The following is a 17,985-nucleotide window of genomic DNA, read 5'->3' on the forward strand; positions in this document are numbered from 1 at the left end:
TTCCCCCATGCTCCCCTTCTCCCATTCCCCCTGCTCCCTCTATTCTCTGCTCCCCCTGCTCCCCCTCTTCTCTCCTTCCCCCCTCTTCTCCCCTTCCCCCTCTTCTCCCCTTCCCCCTGCTCCCCCTCTTCTCCCCTTCCCCCCTGCTCCCCCTCTTCTCCCCTTCCCCCTGCTCCCCCTCTTCTCCCCTGCCCCCTCTTCTCCCCTTCCCCCCTGCTCCCCCTTCTAACCCCTCCCCCCTGCTCCCCTTTCTCCCCTCCCCCCTGCTCCCCTTTCTCTCCCCTCCCCCCTGCTCCCCTTTCTCTCCCCTCCCCCTGCTCCCCTTTCTCTCCCCTCCCCCTGCTCCCCTTCTCCCCTCCCCCTGCTCCCCTTCTCTCCCCTTCTCTCCCCTCCCACCTGCTCCCCCTTCTCCCCTCCCCCCTGCTCCCCTTCTCTCCCCTCCCCCTGCTCCCCTTCTCCTCTCCCCTCCCCCTGCTCCCCTTCTCCTCTCCCCTCCCCCCTGCTCCGCCTTCTGCTCTCCCCTGCTCCCCATTCTCACCTCCCCCCTGCTCCCCCTTCTCCCCTCCCCCCTGCTCCCCCTCTTCTCCCCTCCCCCCCGCTCCCCTTCTCCCCTCCCCCCTGCTCCCCCTCTTCTCCCCACCCCCCCCGCTCCCCCTCTTCTCCCCACCCCCTGCTCCCACTCTTCTCCCCACCCCCTGCTCCCCCTCTTCTCCCCTTCCCACCTGCTCCCCCTCTTCTCCCCTTCCCACCTGCTCCCCCTCTTCTCCCCTCCCCCTGCTCCCCCTCATCTCCCCTTCCCCCCCTGCTCCCCCTCTTCTCCCCTCCCCCCGCTCCCCTTCTCCCCTCCCCCTGCTCCCCCTCATCTCCCCTTCCCTCCGCTCCCCCTCTTCTCCCCTTCCCCCCTGCTCCCCCTTCTCCCCTCCCCCTGCTCCCCTTCTCCCCTCCCCCCTGCTCCCCTTCTCCCCTCCCCCTGCTCCCCTTCTCCCCTCCCCCTGCTCCCCTCTTCTCCCGTTCCCCCCTGCTCCCCCTCTTCTCCCCACCCCCTGCTCCCCCTCTTCTCCCCTCCCCCCGCTCCCCCTCTTCTCCCCACCCCCTGCTCCCCCTCTTCTCCCCTTCCCACCTGCTCCCCCTCTTCTCCCCTTCCCACCTGCTCCCCCTCTTCTCCCCTTCCCACCTGCTCCCCCTCTTCTCCCCTCCCCCAGCTCCCTCTCTTCTCCCCTCCCCCTGCTCCCCCTCATCTCCCCTTCCCTCCGCTCCCCCTCTTCTCCCCTTCCCCCCTGCTCCCCCTTCTCCCCTCCCCCTGCTCCCCCTTCTCCCCTCCCCCTGCTCCCCTTCTCCCCTCCCCCCTGCTCCCCTTCTCCCCTCCCCCCTGCTCCCCTCTTCTCCCCTTCCCCCCTGCTCCCCCTCTTCTCCCCTTCCCCCCTGCTCCCCCTCCCCCCTGCTCCCCCTCTTCTCCCCTTCCCCCCTGCTCCCCCTTTCCTCCTTCCTCCCCGTTTCCACTCTTCCCCCCCCCCCCACTTCTCCTGTTCCCCTCCTCCCCCGCTACTCCTCCGGACTCTGCTGTCCTCCCCCCTTATTTGCAAAGGCTGCATTTTTGGTGCTCGGCCTCCGGTCCGCGCTTTTAGTGAACGGCAGCGAGGGCAGTTGGTGACCTACAAAGCCCATTCACAGCCCAACACACCCCGGGCCCGAGTTCACATGCACGTCATCGATAGCGGAAGCAGTTAGTCCCTGGCACTAGTCACAGCGTATTCTCTTCAGGACCATAAACAACAGCTAATCAGACTAGTAACCAAGATACTAGCTTGACATTTGTATGACCTTAGTCCCAAGCTTGTGGATGATGTAGGACAAGTGTTAGCTCACAAATTGCCTGGGATATTCCAGGCTTCCTGGACTGGCCAGATTTTCTTACCATTCCAGCTCATACACTATGATGTTGAAAAATGCCCTAACATTACAGTAATAAACCCACTCACTGCTAAAATTAAACACTTCATAAAATTAAATATTTCTTCAAAACTTTACTTATAGAATTGTAGAAGAAGGCCATTCAGAGGCCACATCTACTTTGCCCCATCTTTTCATTATCTGACCTAGATTCTCTTTTCTTTCACTATTTTAACTAGTTACATTGTTCATTATTTTTGTCTTTCTTAAAAAAAAAATCACCTCATTTCTCTACAATTTTTAAACTTTTAAATGCTGAATTAACCTGTTTTCCAGTGTGTTCGATTAACTCCACCCCCATTTCTGAGTATGGGATCCACCTCGTTGTATCTCGATTAAAAAAACAGCTCCCAAGTAAGAATTTAAAATTGCATAAATAAAAAGAAAACAATGGCAAATATTGGACATCTGAAACAAAAATAGAAAATGTTGGAAATATGCAGCAGGTCAGTCAGCTGCTGATGGGAGAAAGGGCAGAAAGGACAGCAAAGTCCCACCAACAGCAATAAGATGAATGACCAGTTAATTTGCTTTCAGTGGTGTGGTTGAGGGATGAATGGTATTGGAGAATTAAACTACGGAAGTAATCCAAGAAAATGGTTTTCAGTCTTAATCTCCAATAGGCCCTGGTGACTCCGCATGGCCTTATCTAAAGTTCTCATCTTATTAGCATAACATACCTATCTCAAGCCATTTGCTCTTCTAGTCTAAGTTTCATTTGGTTAATATTACACATCATGATACAGACAAAGAAAATCATAATACAGTGTATAGAAAACTATAGTATACCATATAATCAAGAAACCATAGACTTTAAAGATTCTCCAGCTCTCCTTTTACCATTATCCATCTTGTGGATATTCTTGCTAAGTATTATTTCTCCCTGGCCCTCAGTTGTCCCAATTTCATCGTTAACTCAAAGGAACCCAACCCTGAATTTTGGAAATCCAAATTCGATGTCCCTCTTTGCTTTAATTTCAATCCCTCTGATAGGTACCAGTGTGTTTAACTCTATCCTGATTGTTTCATTAAAATGTTGGTTTCTCTATGGAGCAACTGCCTTGATTAAAAAGTTTTCTCACTCTCCTGAGCCACATTAACCATTCCACGTAGTGCTGTTATCAAGTATCTGAGCATGTCTGAGACCCGATCTTCGGTGCATCTTCATCACACATTCTGCATATTAGTTGCCTCACCCCGCAATATATCACATTTGCACACACACTCATATCGCAAGATCATGCCATTGACATCAGATACAAGCCATTCCTGGGCTTTCAAGTTATCAGATCGGGGAGGTGTCTGGAGGTCTTTACTTATTCCCCCCCTGCATGGTCCCAATGTCTCAGGTAGTGGCCAGGCTATCAAATGAATTTTTTTTATTGTTCAGTATAGGCACAAACATCTCCAAGAGAAAGCTGTCAATTAATTATTCTCACCTACACTTGCCTGACTTTCACTAGAATGTGCATTGATATCAGATTGATATCTTTTGGCGAATCATGCCCAGGTGATTTATGATACTCGTGGATGCATGCACATATCTTTCCCTAACCCCTTTGGTTTGGTTCCTGAAATTCGGCCATGATCACCTCGGGCGATGACGTTAGCAAAATTCCAATTAATTACCATTTCATCTCATTCCTGGAGGAACTTTACTGTCCAATACAATTATTATTAACCCATAAAATATAGACTAAACGTTCCCAACTTGGTCCAAGTTTTTTTTTATTCATTCATGGGATGTAGGCATTATTGCCCATCCCTGAATGTCCTTGAGAAGGTGGTGGTGAGCCGCCTTCTTGAACCGCTGCAGTCCGTGTGGTCCACAATGCTGTTAGCTAGGGAGTTCCAGGATTTTCACAGTGACGATGAAGGAACAGCGATATATTTCCAAGTCAGGATGGTGTGTGACTTGGAGGGGAACCTGCAGGTGGTCGTCTTCCCATGTGTCTGCTGCCCTTGTCCTTCTAGATGATAGAGGTCACAGATTTGGGAGGTGCTGTCGAAGAAGCCTTGACGAGTTGCTGCAATGCATCTTGTAGATGGTACACACTGCAGCCACGATGCGCTGGTGGTGAAGGGAGTGAATATTTAAGGTGGTGGATGGGGTGCCAATTAAGCGGGCTGCTTTGTCCTGGATGGTGTCGAGCTTCTTGAGTGTTGTTGGAGCTGCACTTATCCAGGCAAGTGGAGAGTATTCAATCATACTCCTGACTTGTGCATGGTAGATGGTGGAAAGGCTTTGGGGAGTCAGGTGGTGAGACACTCGCTGCAGAATACCCAGCCTCTGACCTGCTCTTGTAGCCACAGTATTTATGTGGATGATCCAGTTAAGTTTCTGGTCAATTGTGACTCCCATGATGTTGATGGTGGGGGATTCAGTGATGGTAATGCCTTTGAATGACAAGGGGAGGTGGTTAGACTCTCTCTTGTTGGAGATGGTCATTGGCTGGCACTTGTGTGGCGCAAATGTTAATTGCCACCAATATTGTCCAGGTCTTGCTGCATGCGGGCACAGACTGCTTCATTATCTGAGGTGAAGTTATCAACACATCTTTGTTTATTTTACCTAAACTCTTCTTGGACCTTTTATTTCCCAAAATATCCCGCTATATTGTGTTTGAGTCCATATTATCATTTCAAAATTATTCAAATTCCACAGAGCGGTATTGTTGGACTGACAGGACTTGTCAATGTTCAATTTTATTTCCAAGAAAAAATTTCTTCCTCAATACACAGCATTGGGCAGGAACCATTTAGACTGGGCTCTTTTTTAAAATAAACATTGGATTATTCCCTTAAACTTCAGGTAAATTTTCCCTTCTCGAGTGCTTGAAGAGCAACTCATGTGGTCCCGAAAACCATGGTCCCCTATGTAACAGATTCGGACATGACGCCAAATGGTCATCAATGTCTTACTTATTAATAGTCGAATCAAAGATGTAAAAGTATCCAATATTGTAAGACAGTAATAATACAGAGTGAAGAGAATTATGATACAGAGATTAAAACCTTATTACCCAGTTTGATCTCTGGGCAGAGTTCATAACTTAGTTGGCAGCGTAGTTGTTTCAAGTCTTCTGACAGTTTCAAAGTCTTCTTACAGCTTGATCAATCTCTGGGCAAAGGTTGTAGTCTTCTGACTGCTGGGTGTTGTTCTCTGCCCTGAGCTCAAATGGGTTTTTAAAGCTCCATGGCAGGAACCTCATATCATATATGGCATTGTCATTCATAAAATTTTTATCGATTTACGAGGTTGTTTTTCCACAAAATACAATGTTGCCAGCTTGACCCATCCGGTCACAAGATCCTTTGCAAGGTTGTATTTTTTTACAGAATTCAAGTGGTCAGTTTGACTCATCCTGTCATAAAACCCTCTGCAACATGGTTTCTCACAGAGGTCAAGTGACCACCTGGTCGACTCTTATACATCTAGCTGCCAGCCCTTATTCTGTTCTGATCACCATCCTTGTCGCTTTTGCTGAATCATTGTCCATTGCTGTCTTGCCAGGCAATGGAAATGACCAAGGTCAGTCATTAGTCAATAGTCAGTATTCACAATTCAGCAAATCAAAATAACACACCTTGCAAATTAAAGCAGCACAGTTTGCAAAGCATGATGGTTAGTAGCATTAAGAAAAATATGTCAATTTGTATCTATCCCTAATATTCTTACACCTGTTTTAAAAGAAAAAAACCCAGAAAATCCATTGTGGGTCTTCTTGAGAGCCCAAGGGGTTAATTGCATAACATGCATTTGTCAATTTCTGATTTCCTTCTGCCTCCATGGGGTAATATCCACTCAAGTTAACAAACTTAAAATCTAATAATGCCTGATATATATTTACATTCAGCAATGCAAAAGTTGTTGCTTAGTGAGGATTTAAGCAGAGTTAATCAGATACGAAAAAAATTAAAGACAGTTGCCTGTGGAAGGCGTTAATTTCCTTGCAGTAAAAAGAAGACGGAGCCAGTTTTCGTCAGACTCATGCAGCTATCACGTAAATTCTAAAAAACTTTGCATATGAAAGAGTCGAGCTCCATTTTACTTTATTTTCAAAAAGTCTTTGTGCTGTTAAAATAGTGATAATTTGCAAAAAGATCATAAAACAATTAAATTTTGGAAAATAAATTTCTCTCCTTTTTGACTTCCAAATATGAGCCGTGATGGTGCGGAATTTTTTTTTTACCAAACTGATGATTCTTAGGAGTTGGAAATCTGTTAAAACAAGCAGAAATCATTAGTAACATCGCTATTAACTTTAAAAATTCTTGCTAGGGAAGGCATATTTTAATTCGTTCATCTCATTTTATAAAAGGTAGGTTTATCCAGGCCTTCTACTTTACAAATATTTCAGATTTTTGTTGATTCTCCAGTTGTTGCCATAGAGATAGCAGGAGATCCTCTAATCATTCTTTTTTTGCCTGGTCACTTTTTTCCCTGACCACAGTCAATCAGGAGACTGAAGGTTGCTGTCAGTTTGCTAACAGCTATTGCATTCCAGTACAACCAAAATGATTAAACAAGCAGAATCATCAGAAATATCCCAAAATTTTAGAGGCACTAAACCCAGTCCAAATTCATGCCCTGTACTGAATCAGCCCCCCAGTTAACAACAGTATTCACTCTCTCTGATACTCAACACAACTCCAAACACATCAATTACACTCAACATTAACTCCTTATCCATTTCAAATCACTAAGCATGGATGATAAATTCAAAAATGCCAATTTTTTTATATCTGATAATCTCCTGTCCAGAACTAGAGACGTTCACATAATTTTCAATAACCAGAATTTCACCATGGCCACAATAAAAGTCTGGTTTTCACAATTTAATAGGTTAGTTAACCTCAATGACTCCAATTTAATTCAGCAATATCTTAAACTTAAGACAATAGAGCAGGTAAAATGATCATACTAGCACATGCTTACAAAAACCAAGTAAATTACGTCATCGTCTTGTCCTATCTTCAGGCGCCTTTCCAAATGACTTTAAAAAATACTGAATATTACTGAAGAAAAAGTTAGCTATCACAGTTAAACAAAACCTTTGTAACATTCTTGCACAAAAGGGAAAAAGAGGGCGGAGCCACATCCAGTGGCATTAAAACATTCACACAGGCTTTTTAAAGAGACAGTACACTGAAACCTTGCAGCCTTCCACATTTTATCCTTTTTAAAGAGACAGTACACTGAAATCTTGCAGCCTTCCACATTTTATCCTTTTTCCCTCAAACCAATTTTCAATTTCTGATATTTGCTACTTAACCCCATTCTGTGTTGATTCAAAACCTCAAGTTCACTGACCATGTCCTCAACCAAGCCTGTTACCTCCTGCACAATTCTTAGCTTTCTTCTCTGTTGGTATGTGAGAGGGGTGAAATGACATAGAGTAAAAGGGGGAGGGGATGCTGAGGATCCAGTCGAGAGTCTCATTTTTGGGATTTGCTCCTGGAGCTGGGTAGGCCCATAGGGGACCACCATGGTTTGGACCCTGTTCTCTTCAGCCTTCATTTTGGTTGAAATCATGGGTGCCATTCCAACAGGACCCTCTACCCTTGCTCGCTGGTCTATCCTCAGAGCTCCCCGGATGTCAAGGAGCATACAGGGTAACATAAGGCAGAAAAGGATAGCTTATGTCAGACAATGAGAGCTCAATACTACAGAAAGCCTAGATGAGTGTAAAAAGTGCAAGGGTGAAATAAAAAAGGAAATTAGGAAAGCAAAGAGAGGGCATGAAAAAATATTGGCAAGTAAAATCAAGGAAAACCCAAAGATCAATAGGATAACTAAGGAAAGAGTAGGGCCTATTAAAGACTAAAAAGGTAACATATGTGTGGAGGCGGAAGATGTGGATATGGTTCTTAATGAATACTTTGCATCTGACTTCACAAAAGAGAGGGACGATGCATACATTGTAGTTAAGGAGGAGGAGTGTGAAATATTGGATGGGATAAACATAATGAGAGATGAAGTATTAAGGGGATTAGCTTCTTTGAAAGTAGATAAATCACCAGGGCCAGATAAATTGTATCCCAGGCTGTTAAAAGAAGTAAGGGAGGAAATAGCAGAAGCTCTAACCATCATTTTCCAATCCTCACTGGATACAGGCATGATGTCAGAGGATTGGAGGACTGCTTACCTTGTACCATTGTTTAAAAAGGGAGCGAGGGATAGACCGAGTAATTACAGGCCAGTCGGTCTAACCTCGGTGGTGGGCAAATTATTGGAATCAATTCTGAGGGACAGGATAAACTGTCACTTAGTAATCATGGATAGTCAGCATGGATTTGTTAAGGGAAGTTCGTGTCTGACTAACCTGATTGAATTTTTTGAGGCGGTAACAAGGAGGATCGATGAGGGTAGTGCATTTCATGTAGTCTACATGGATTTTAGCAAGGCTTTTGACAAGGTCCCACGTGGCAAACTGATCAAAAAAGTACAAGCCCATGGGATCCAAGGAAAAGTGACAAGTTGGATCCAAAATTGGCTCAGTGGCAGGAAGCAAAGGGTGATGGTCGATGGGTGTTTTTGTGATTGGAAAGCTATTTCCAGTGGGGTTCTGCAGGGCTCAGTACTAGGCCCCTTGCTTTTTGTGATATATATTAATGTCTTAGATTTATATGTAGGGGGCATGATTAAGAAGTTTGCAGATGATACAAAAATTGGCCGTGTGGTTGATAGTGAGGAAGACTGCAGGAAGATATCAATGGACCGGTCAGGTGGGCAGAAAAGTGGCAAATGGAATTCAATCCAGTGTGAGGTAATGCATTTGGGGAGGTCAAACAAGGCAAGGGAGTACACAATAAATGGGAGGATTGTGAGAAGTGTAGAAGAAGTGAGGGACCTTGGAGTGCATGTCCACAGATCCCTGAAGGTAGCAGGACAGGTAGATAAGGTGGTTAAGAAGGCATATGGGACACTTTCCTTTATTAGCTGAGGCATAGAATATAAGAGCAGGGAGGTTATGCTGGAACTGTATAAAACACTGGTTAGGCCACAGCTTGAGTACTGTGTACAGTTCTGGTCACCACATTACAGGAAAGATGTAATTGCACTAGAGAGGGTACAGAGGATATTTACGAGGATGTTGCCAGGACTGGAGAATTTTAGCTATGAGGAAAGATCGGATAGGCTGGGGTTGTTCTCTTTGGAACAGAGGAGGCTGACGGGTGATTTAATTGAGGTGTAATTATGAGGGGCCTAGATAGAGTGGATAGGAAGGACCTATTTCCCTTAGCAGAGGGGTCAGTGACCAGCGGGCATCGATTTAAAGTGATTGGCAGAAGGATTAGAGGGGAGCTGAGGAAAAATATTTTCAACCAAAGGGAGGTGGGGGTCTGGAACTCACTGCCTGAAAGGATGGTAGAGGCAGAAACCCTCAATTCATTTAAAAAGTACCTGGATGTGCACCTGAAGTGCCTTAACCTACAAGGCTGTTATACTTTGTGCAGAATTAATTACCTCGCGCCCCACGTTGGGCGCCAGTTATGTGGGTTATTTCAATAATAGTGGCACAAGGTCTTCTGTAGCAAAGTATTACAAGCCTTTATTAAAACAGTATACAAAGATAACACAGTATGCAAAGATACAACCTGGGCAAAGCGTCACTACAGGATCGTGAGGTGATCAGTCTCTCGACTCTTGCTGCACTACCTGAGCAGTCCAGTCGCACTCCGAGAATGTTCTAAAATATCCCCTGCTAGTCCTGTCCTTTATACACATAGAAAAACAACTTGTGTAGCAAGACCCTCCGTGAGCCCATGACTCTTATTATTAGTTAATATGATGTTGTGACCTTGTGAATCCTGTTATTGTCTTTACTTCTACTTAGCTAGCTCTTCGTCTGGTATCGCTTTGCAACCCATCTCAATAACAGGATTCAGGCAGCTGGTGGTTGAAAATTGCTGATCTGTTATAAACCTCGGGGCCCAGGCAAGAGTAATCTCAACTGCTAGCAAACTAAAAGACAGGCTTGGAGACAAAGATTTTCAGTACTTTTCCACAAGGACTCTCAGTGAATTCCCTGCTCTTTGAAAACATGCCGTGAGATATTTTACATCCACCTGAATAGGAAGACGGGGCCCCAGTTTAACATCTCAGCTCATCAAAGACGTCATCTCCGACAGCATTCTCCCATTACTACATTGGAGTCTAAGCCTAGATTATATACTCAAGTCCTGGAGTGGAACTTGATTCTATAAAGAGAAGTAATGTTTTGGGGAGGGGATAAAAAGCAGAATAGATGCTCCAATCATCCAGAGGAAGTTAATGGTTTGAATGATCAACACCATGCTTAAAAAAAAGGGAATTATTATATGACACAAAACATCATCTCAATAACCCGATGAAAAGCATTATAAAAATGAAAAAATATGCAAATAGCTAAAGCAGTGATGTCAGTTTTATGATGAGGTCTTTGTGTTGGACACTGCACTCACGTGATGCGGTAACTCTGCAGTAACCAATGAAGAGCTTCTATTGCAGAAAAAAAAATTCAAAAAGTTGAATTTGTTCTCAGTTTTTAAAATTATATTAAAAACTCTAAAACTATGCATACATAGCAATAGTCACCACACTTTAAATAGTAATTCATTGTCCAAAGTACTTTGAGATGTTTTGACACAAAATATGCTATATAAATGCAAGTTATTGTAATCCGCAAGAAATTTACTAATGCAAATTTGTAAATGCTTCTGCTTTATCAAATTATAGTATCAGGCATCTCCTAGACCAGGAATCTGCATATTTAGCCAGTTGTGCATTTTCTTGGCACAAAACTTGGCAGTGTTTCATCCAAATCTCTGCTGCCCATATCCTAACTCGCACCAAGTCTTGTTCACCCTTCACCCTAGCGTGCTGACCTATATTGGCTCCTGGTCCAGCATTGCCTCAAATTTAAAATTCTTATCTTTGTGTTCAAATCTCTCGATGGTCTCACCTCTCCCTATCTCTGTATATCCCCCAGCCCTATAAACCCTCTGAGAACTCTATGTTCATCCAATTCTGGCCTCTTGTGCATCCCTGATTTCCTTCGCCCCTCCATTGGCAGCCCTGCCTTCAGCCATCTATTTCCCGAGCTCTGAGATTCCCTCCTTTAACCTCTCCACCTCTCTCTCCTCTTTTAAGACGCTGCTTAAAACCTACCTCTTTGACCAAGCATTTGGTCACCCATCCTAATATCTCCTTTTATGGCTCAGATACAAATTCTGTCTGATAACGCTCCTGTGGAGCACCTCGGGACATTTTACTATATGTGTTATTGTTGTTGTTGGCAACAACAGCTCTGAATCAGATCTCAGACCTGTCCGATGTCACAGCCTCCATTACAATCAATGCAGTAATCGACAAACGTGTGTCACGTTAAAATAAAAAGGGAAAACTGCAAACGCTGGAAATATGAAATAAAAACAGAAAATGCTGGAAATGCACAGCAGGTCCGTCGGCATCCGTAAAGAGAAAAGGCTGGCTATGATTTCACAGATGTGTGCCCTTCGATCAGACCTGAATAATGCACACTTGCACACTGTTTTGGGGGTGGGTCTTAAGTATTTAGTTCCCTCCAAATAGCTTTCATGCAGATGAGGAAATAATGATGTTTTAAAATTACGTTACTGTATTTTTTGCTGTAATTCTGTTTTTCGTGTTGTTATTGTTAGGTATGGTTCACTACTCTATATTTTTGTTCAAATTTATTCCAGGTAATTAACACATCAAATGCATCACAGGACGAATATGCGGCAGAAGGACTGGAATGTTATCTCAAACTTTTTTGTGCTTTTCGAAAGTTGCAGTCAAAACTTTATATCATTGAACTGGGCCTTGTCTACTTTTCACCCTGTTTTATCATCGCAAATCTCTTTCTTTAGTTTTTGGAAATTGGGATGAAACTTGCACCTCATTGTACTTAGAGTGCACACGTCTTTGAGCCATTACTAGCAGATTTATCGCTGTTTAAGGCTTTAACCTTTGGAAATACTCTTCGAGCAAATGCTACAATGATGGATGTAAAACATTGTCTCCTTGTAATATAGCCCTTGTGTTTACTATCTAGTAAATTGATGTAGCTTATCCTATATTTTGCTATTTGTATCATACATCGAGTGTAAAATGTATATGGTGACTTTGAGGCTGTGAAAGCAGTAATTCTCCAAATTCTGCGTGTTTTAAATAATGATAATTAAAAAGAAAAAAACGATTTCCTGTGTGTTATTAAAAATGAATTGATTTCCAGTTAGGTGTCTGGTTGAAAAACTGACGTCTGAGGATTGCAGGGTAAAGTATTTACCTCGTTGTTACTTTGAGTAATTGCAAGGTTGTACAGAACCTTACTGCATACATCGCGTACAATCTAACACTACAAAGTTACTGGGGTAGAAATTGGATTAAGTCCATTTTCGGGGGCAGAATGGGCGCCACGCTCGAAGCGCACGTCCAATCACGTGGACGCAACTTAGGCCCCCAAATTAGTTCCCCTGATTAATTAAAATAAAATAGGCACTGCACTGTTCATTGGCAGCTCACTTAATGTGGGCATCAATATCGGTGTTGCTGACGCCATTTAAAGGCATCCTGCAACTCTAAAAGGGGAGGTGCAGTTTGGCTGCAGGCAACCAGAACTGAAGATTGGCAGACACAGTAGAAACTGCAAGGGCTCCCTGTTTTTCTGAGGTATTGGTGGAGGAGGTTGGCAGGAGGAGAGACATCTATCCACCAGGCGGCAGGAAGATATCAAGGCCAGTTGCCTGGCATGAGTGGGCAGAGGTGGCAGAGCGGGTCAGTGCCAGAAGCATCACCGCCAGGACATGACTGCAATGCAGGGATAAGTTCAGTGACCTCACAAGAATAGCTAAGGTAAGCCTCCTGACACATATCTCTCATTACTTTATGATTAGCCTTGCACTACCTGTTGCCCCAGCATTCACCATCCATCCCTCCCTCGATTCCCCTCCAATCACTGCAGCACACTTCACTCCACCTCCTTCTGCTCCTAATGTCACACTCAGCACCTGCTACTTTTCTTCACCATTACTTCCTTCACCTTCTCACACCTCTGCCATCTTTCACACACCAGCGACTCTATTCTACCCTGACATGCATGTCCTCAAAACACTCTCTCTTTCTTGCAGGGTAAAGCTCGCACACAATAACTGGGAGCAGGCAGCCACAGGAAGAAGGGACACACTTCATCCATGTGCTGTCCCCACTCGAAGAGCAGGTTATGGACATCGTGGGCAGGGGACGTGTCAGGACCGTGGCATCTGGTGAGGCTGAAGGATAAGTCTGGCAGGGTTTTAAATCATCTTCCCCTCCTTCGCTTCTCACTTAAATCTCACCCCTACATGTGATGCATGACAGGTTGCAGCTGCTTTCAGAAGCCACTCATCTGTCTCTGCATACCCATGTCACTAACTGCTAACTCATCGCCCATCCTTACATTTCATGTCTAGAAGCTCAACACAGCCCTGAGAAAGCATCAGAAGAAGAAGAGGGCAGCAATACTCAAACGTACACTTGCAGACACCAGCTCAGAGAATGGAACTGCACATTATTCAGAAGGTAGACTAGAGGGGTCTACATGTGGAGATCCATACAGCACGAGTGCCCAGGAGCAAGGGCAGGGGGATAGGATTGCCCAGAAAGCAGCTCGGCGGAGGGAGATCTTTCATCCTAGCCCTGCTGCACAGAGTACAGATGCAGACACTGAGGACCCACCAAAACAGCCACAAATTTCTCCCAAAAACACCCTAGAAGTTTAAAACGATTAACCAGCGACTTACCTTGATGGAAGTGAGGATCCCTTTAAATACCGCTTGTCGACTGTTCCCGCCATGGTTTGCTGGGTGGGTTAAGGAAGTGACTTTTCAGGCACGCATGGACACCAATTTCACAAAAGTGTCCTGATTCAGGCGCAGGACCCTTACTAGCTTATTTAAATGAAGCCTGTGTTTGTTTGAGGCAGCCGCCAGGGATGCCTATATGGTGTCATGATGTGGAGATGCCGGTGATGGACTGGGGTTGACAATTGTAAACAATTTTACAACACCAAGTTATAGTCCAGCAATTTTATTTTAAATTCACAAGCTTTCGGAGATTTCCTCCTTCCTCAGGCAAATGTTTCAAGAGCTCCTTGAAGCCTACGCATTTATACATATAGAACAATACATGGTGTTTACAGACTGCCCCTGCAACTGCCCGTTGCCAAGGCAATCACCGTGTTCAGACAGAGAGGTGTCACCTGCAGAACCCCCGAATACACATTCAACAAATATGGTGTCAGGCACCGTTCCAGAGCGGAACATCACGCTGCAAAATTCGACTTCGTGGCATCTGTTTTGGACCTGGAAAACGTGCGAAACGCATTCCAATTTCTACATCATTATGTAGAAAGTTTTCTAAACTGCGAGTGAGATAAATGCCCAGAGATTCCACTCTTTCATAGGGCAGAATTTGGATGTTGTGCCGGCCGTGTGATTGGAAATTGGGGTGGAACCTCTCTCCACCAGGTTTCCATCCCGTGATCACTGGCACCACAAATTATAATGGGAGGGGGAGCTTCTTCCCCGCCCCCACCCCCCCCCATTCCAAAGTCAGTCTCTGGGAAGGGGCAGAGGCAGGATGTGGGATCCCAGGCTGCCCCAGATATACCACAAGATAAACTCCAAGGAAAAGGTGAGTCTCCAGATATTGACAACAGGGCTGCATTCAATCAAGTATACTACCAAGGAACCCAAGTAAAACTAAGGTCATTGAAGGTCAAGGTGAAAACCCTCCAATGGCTGGAGTCATGTTAGAGACATAGGAAGATGGTCATGGTTGTCGAAGGCCAATCATCACAGCCCCAGGACATTGCTACCATAATTCCTCCGGGCAGCATCCTTGGCCCAATTATCTTCAGCTGCTTCTTCAAAGTCCCTCCCTCCATCATAAGGTCAGCAGTGGGGTTGTTTGCTGATTCTCAAATCCATTCCCCGCAGGGCCTGGACAATATCCAGGCTTTCGCTGACAAGTCGCAGGTAACATTTGCGCCGCATAAGTCCCAAGCTTCATCAGCACCCCCTGCCACTGGGTTCAATATCTACCCCCTCCATTTCCTGTGTTCTGCGGCTGCAATAGATACAATGTGCAGGATGCACTGCAGCAATTAGTCACATTTGACTGCAGCTCCCATCCCCACAATCACCAAGAAGGACAAGAGCAGCAAAGCCACGGAAACACTATCATCTGCAAGTTGCCCTCCAAGTCTCTGAGGATGTAACTAGCAGGGTAGATAAAGGGGAACCAGTGGATGTAGTATATTTGGATTTTCAAAAGGCATTTGATAAGGTGCCACATAAAAGGTTGCTACGCAAGATAAGGGCTCATGCGGTTGGAGGTAATATATTAGTATGGATAGAGGATTGGTTAACGGACAGAAAACAGAAGTAGGGATAAACAGATCATTTTCACATTGGCAGGCTGTAACTAGTGGGGTGCCGCAAGGATCAGTGCTGGGGCCTCAGCTATTTACAATCTATATTAATGACTTAGATGAAAGTACTGAGAGTAATGTATCCAAGTTTGCTGATGATACAAAGCTATGTGGGAAAGTAAGCTGTGAGGAGGACACAAAGAGTCTGCAAAGGGATATAGACAGGTTAAGTGAGTGGGCAAGAAGGTGGCAGATGGAGTATAATGTGGGGAAATGTGAGGTTATTCACTTTGGTAGGAAGAATAGAGAAACAGAATATTTTTTAAATGGTGAGAAACTATTAAATGTTGGTGTTCAGAAAGATCTGGATGTCCTTGTACAAGAAACACAGAAAGTTAGCATGCAGGTACAGCAAGCAATTAGGAAGGCAAATGGTATGTTGGCCTTTATTGCAAGGGGGTTGGAGTACAAGAGTAAGAAAGTCTTACTAAATTGTACAGGGCTTTGGTGAGACCACATCTGGAGTACAGTGTACAGTTTTCATCTCCTTAAATAAGGAAGAATATACTTGCCATGGAGGCGGTGCAATGGAGGTTCACTAGATTGATTCCTGGGATGAGAGGGTTGTCCTATGAGGAGAGATTAAGTAGTACAGGCCTGTACTCTGGAGTTTAAAAGAATGAGAGGTGATCTCTTTGAAACATATAAGATTCTGAGGGGGCTTGACAGGGTAGATGCTGAGAGATTGTTTCTCCCGGCTGGCGAGTCTGGAACTAGGGGGCATAGTCTCAGGATAAGGGGTGGGCCATTTAAGACTGAGATGAGGAGTAATTTCTTCACTCAGAGGGTTGTGAATCTTTGGAATTCTCTACCCCAGAGGGCTGTGGATGCTGAGTTGTTGAGTATATTCAAGGCTGAGATCGATAATTTTTTGAACTCTAGGGGAATAACAGGATTATGGGGATCAGGCAGGAAAGTGGAGATGATCTTATTGAATGGCGGAGCAGGCACGAGGGGCCCTATGGCCTACTCCTGCTCCTATTTCTTATGTTCTTACGTTCTGAAGTCATACACCATCCTGACTTGGACACATACTGCCATTCTTTCATTGTCACTGGGTCAATCTCCTGGAATTCCCTAAACACCATTGAGGGAGGACCACCACCACAAGGACTGCAGCAGTTCAAGGAGAAGGCCCATTGCCACCTTCTCAGGGCAACGAGGAATAGGCAACAAATGTGGTCTCGCCAACATCACTCACATCCTGAGAAAAAATTTGAAGAAAATTCCCCCATTACAGACAGTGCTATAAATGCTTGCAGGAAGCAGGTTACATGCCGTTCTATGCTGCATATCAGCCCTTCTAAGAAGAATTCAAATGTTTGCTTCTGGGGCCAGCAGCGAGGGAGCAATCAAAAAGACTTTTTGAAAAGTTTTCAATTCTTCCACTTCCTTTAGGTGGGTATGCCTGTAATTTTACTACCGGTGTGGACACCCACCCATAATATTTAAATGACCCCACCCCTGAATTTAGGTTGGCATCATGGCAGAGTCAAAGCAGCAGGTAGACGTTCTGCCCTGCCACCCTTCCAATGGCAGAACAGCGCCACCAGAATTTCTAGACCAAGGTGTACAAAACAGCCGGACATTGGGTATAGTAATGATCAATGGTGGGCAATATTGGCGAGCCATTATTTATTGTCCATCCCTAATTGCCCTGTCAGAGTCAATCATGTAGTTTAGGGCTGGAGTGGCATGTAGGCCAGACCAGGTAGGGATGACAGGTTCCCTTCCCTGAAGAATATTAGTGAACCAATTGGGTTTCTTGGTCATTTTCTAGTGCCAGCCCACAAATTATTAGATTTATTGAATTCAATATCATAACTTGGTCCTGGCCAACATTTATCCCACAACAAACATCACTAAAATAGATTATCTGGTCATTTATATCATTGCTGTTTATAGGAATTTGCTGTGGGCAATTTGGCTGCCACATTTCCCTACATTTCAACAGCAACAACACTTCAAAAATGTTCTTCATTAGCTGTGAAATATCCTGAAAGGCACTACTGTATATAAATGCAAATTCTTTCTTTCTATGAGGGGATTTAGAACTCACAGCCTCTGGGTTGCTAGTCCAGTATCATAACCACTAGGCTACTGCACCCTATCCTGATCATGCCCTTAAAATGTACATACCACATTCTTGTCTGTTCACTATTTCAATGCAAATGCTTATCCATTAATTTTAAATAAGTCAATGCCTGCCCTAAAACAGCATGGCCTGGAATTTGATATGAATGCATCAAGTATATGTACTAAAACAGTGCTAATTGAGAAATATCCCTTATACATTCCTTTGAAACTTAAGTATTGCCTTTATTTCTTTTGGCAAACCACCAGAACGAACCAAGAGGTAGAGAAAACCACACCACTTACAAAAGTTTTCAAACATCAAAGTTCAAATACATGCAGGCAAACAGGACAATCTGCAGTGAAGCACTCCATAAGAGTATCGGGGATAGGGACAAATTGGCATCTTTTTCCTTAACGCTTTTAACCATCATGCTCTGCAGACTGTGCTGATTATTTTGCTGAACTTGCCTTTTTTTGTTGT

At 44.5% G+C, this 17,985-nt stretch overlaps 1 gene segment (V, D, J or C); it reads left to right on the forward strand.

Annotated features, from left to right (window-relative positions):
* The window catches only part of LOC137323837 (T-cell receptor alpha chain V region 2B4-like), a 31,479-nt gene extending 19,349 nt beyond the window's left edge, over window positions 1-12,130 (forward strand). The window contains 1 exon segment of the V gene segment in view: window positions 11,659-12,130. Within this exon segment, the coding sequence occupies window positions 11,659-11,662 (4 nt within the window).
* Window positions 12,131-17,985: the final 5,855 nt, after the last annotated feature.

This window comes from Heptranchias perlo, chromosome 1, assembly GCF_035084215.1.
Source record: "Heptranchias perlo isolate sHepPer1 chromosome 1, sHepPer1.hap1, whole genome shotgun sequence".
In the NCBI taxonomy this organism is placed as follows: Eukaryota; Metazoa; Chordata; class Chondrichthyes; order Hexanchiformes; family Hexanchidae; genus Heptranchias; species Heptranchias perlo.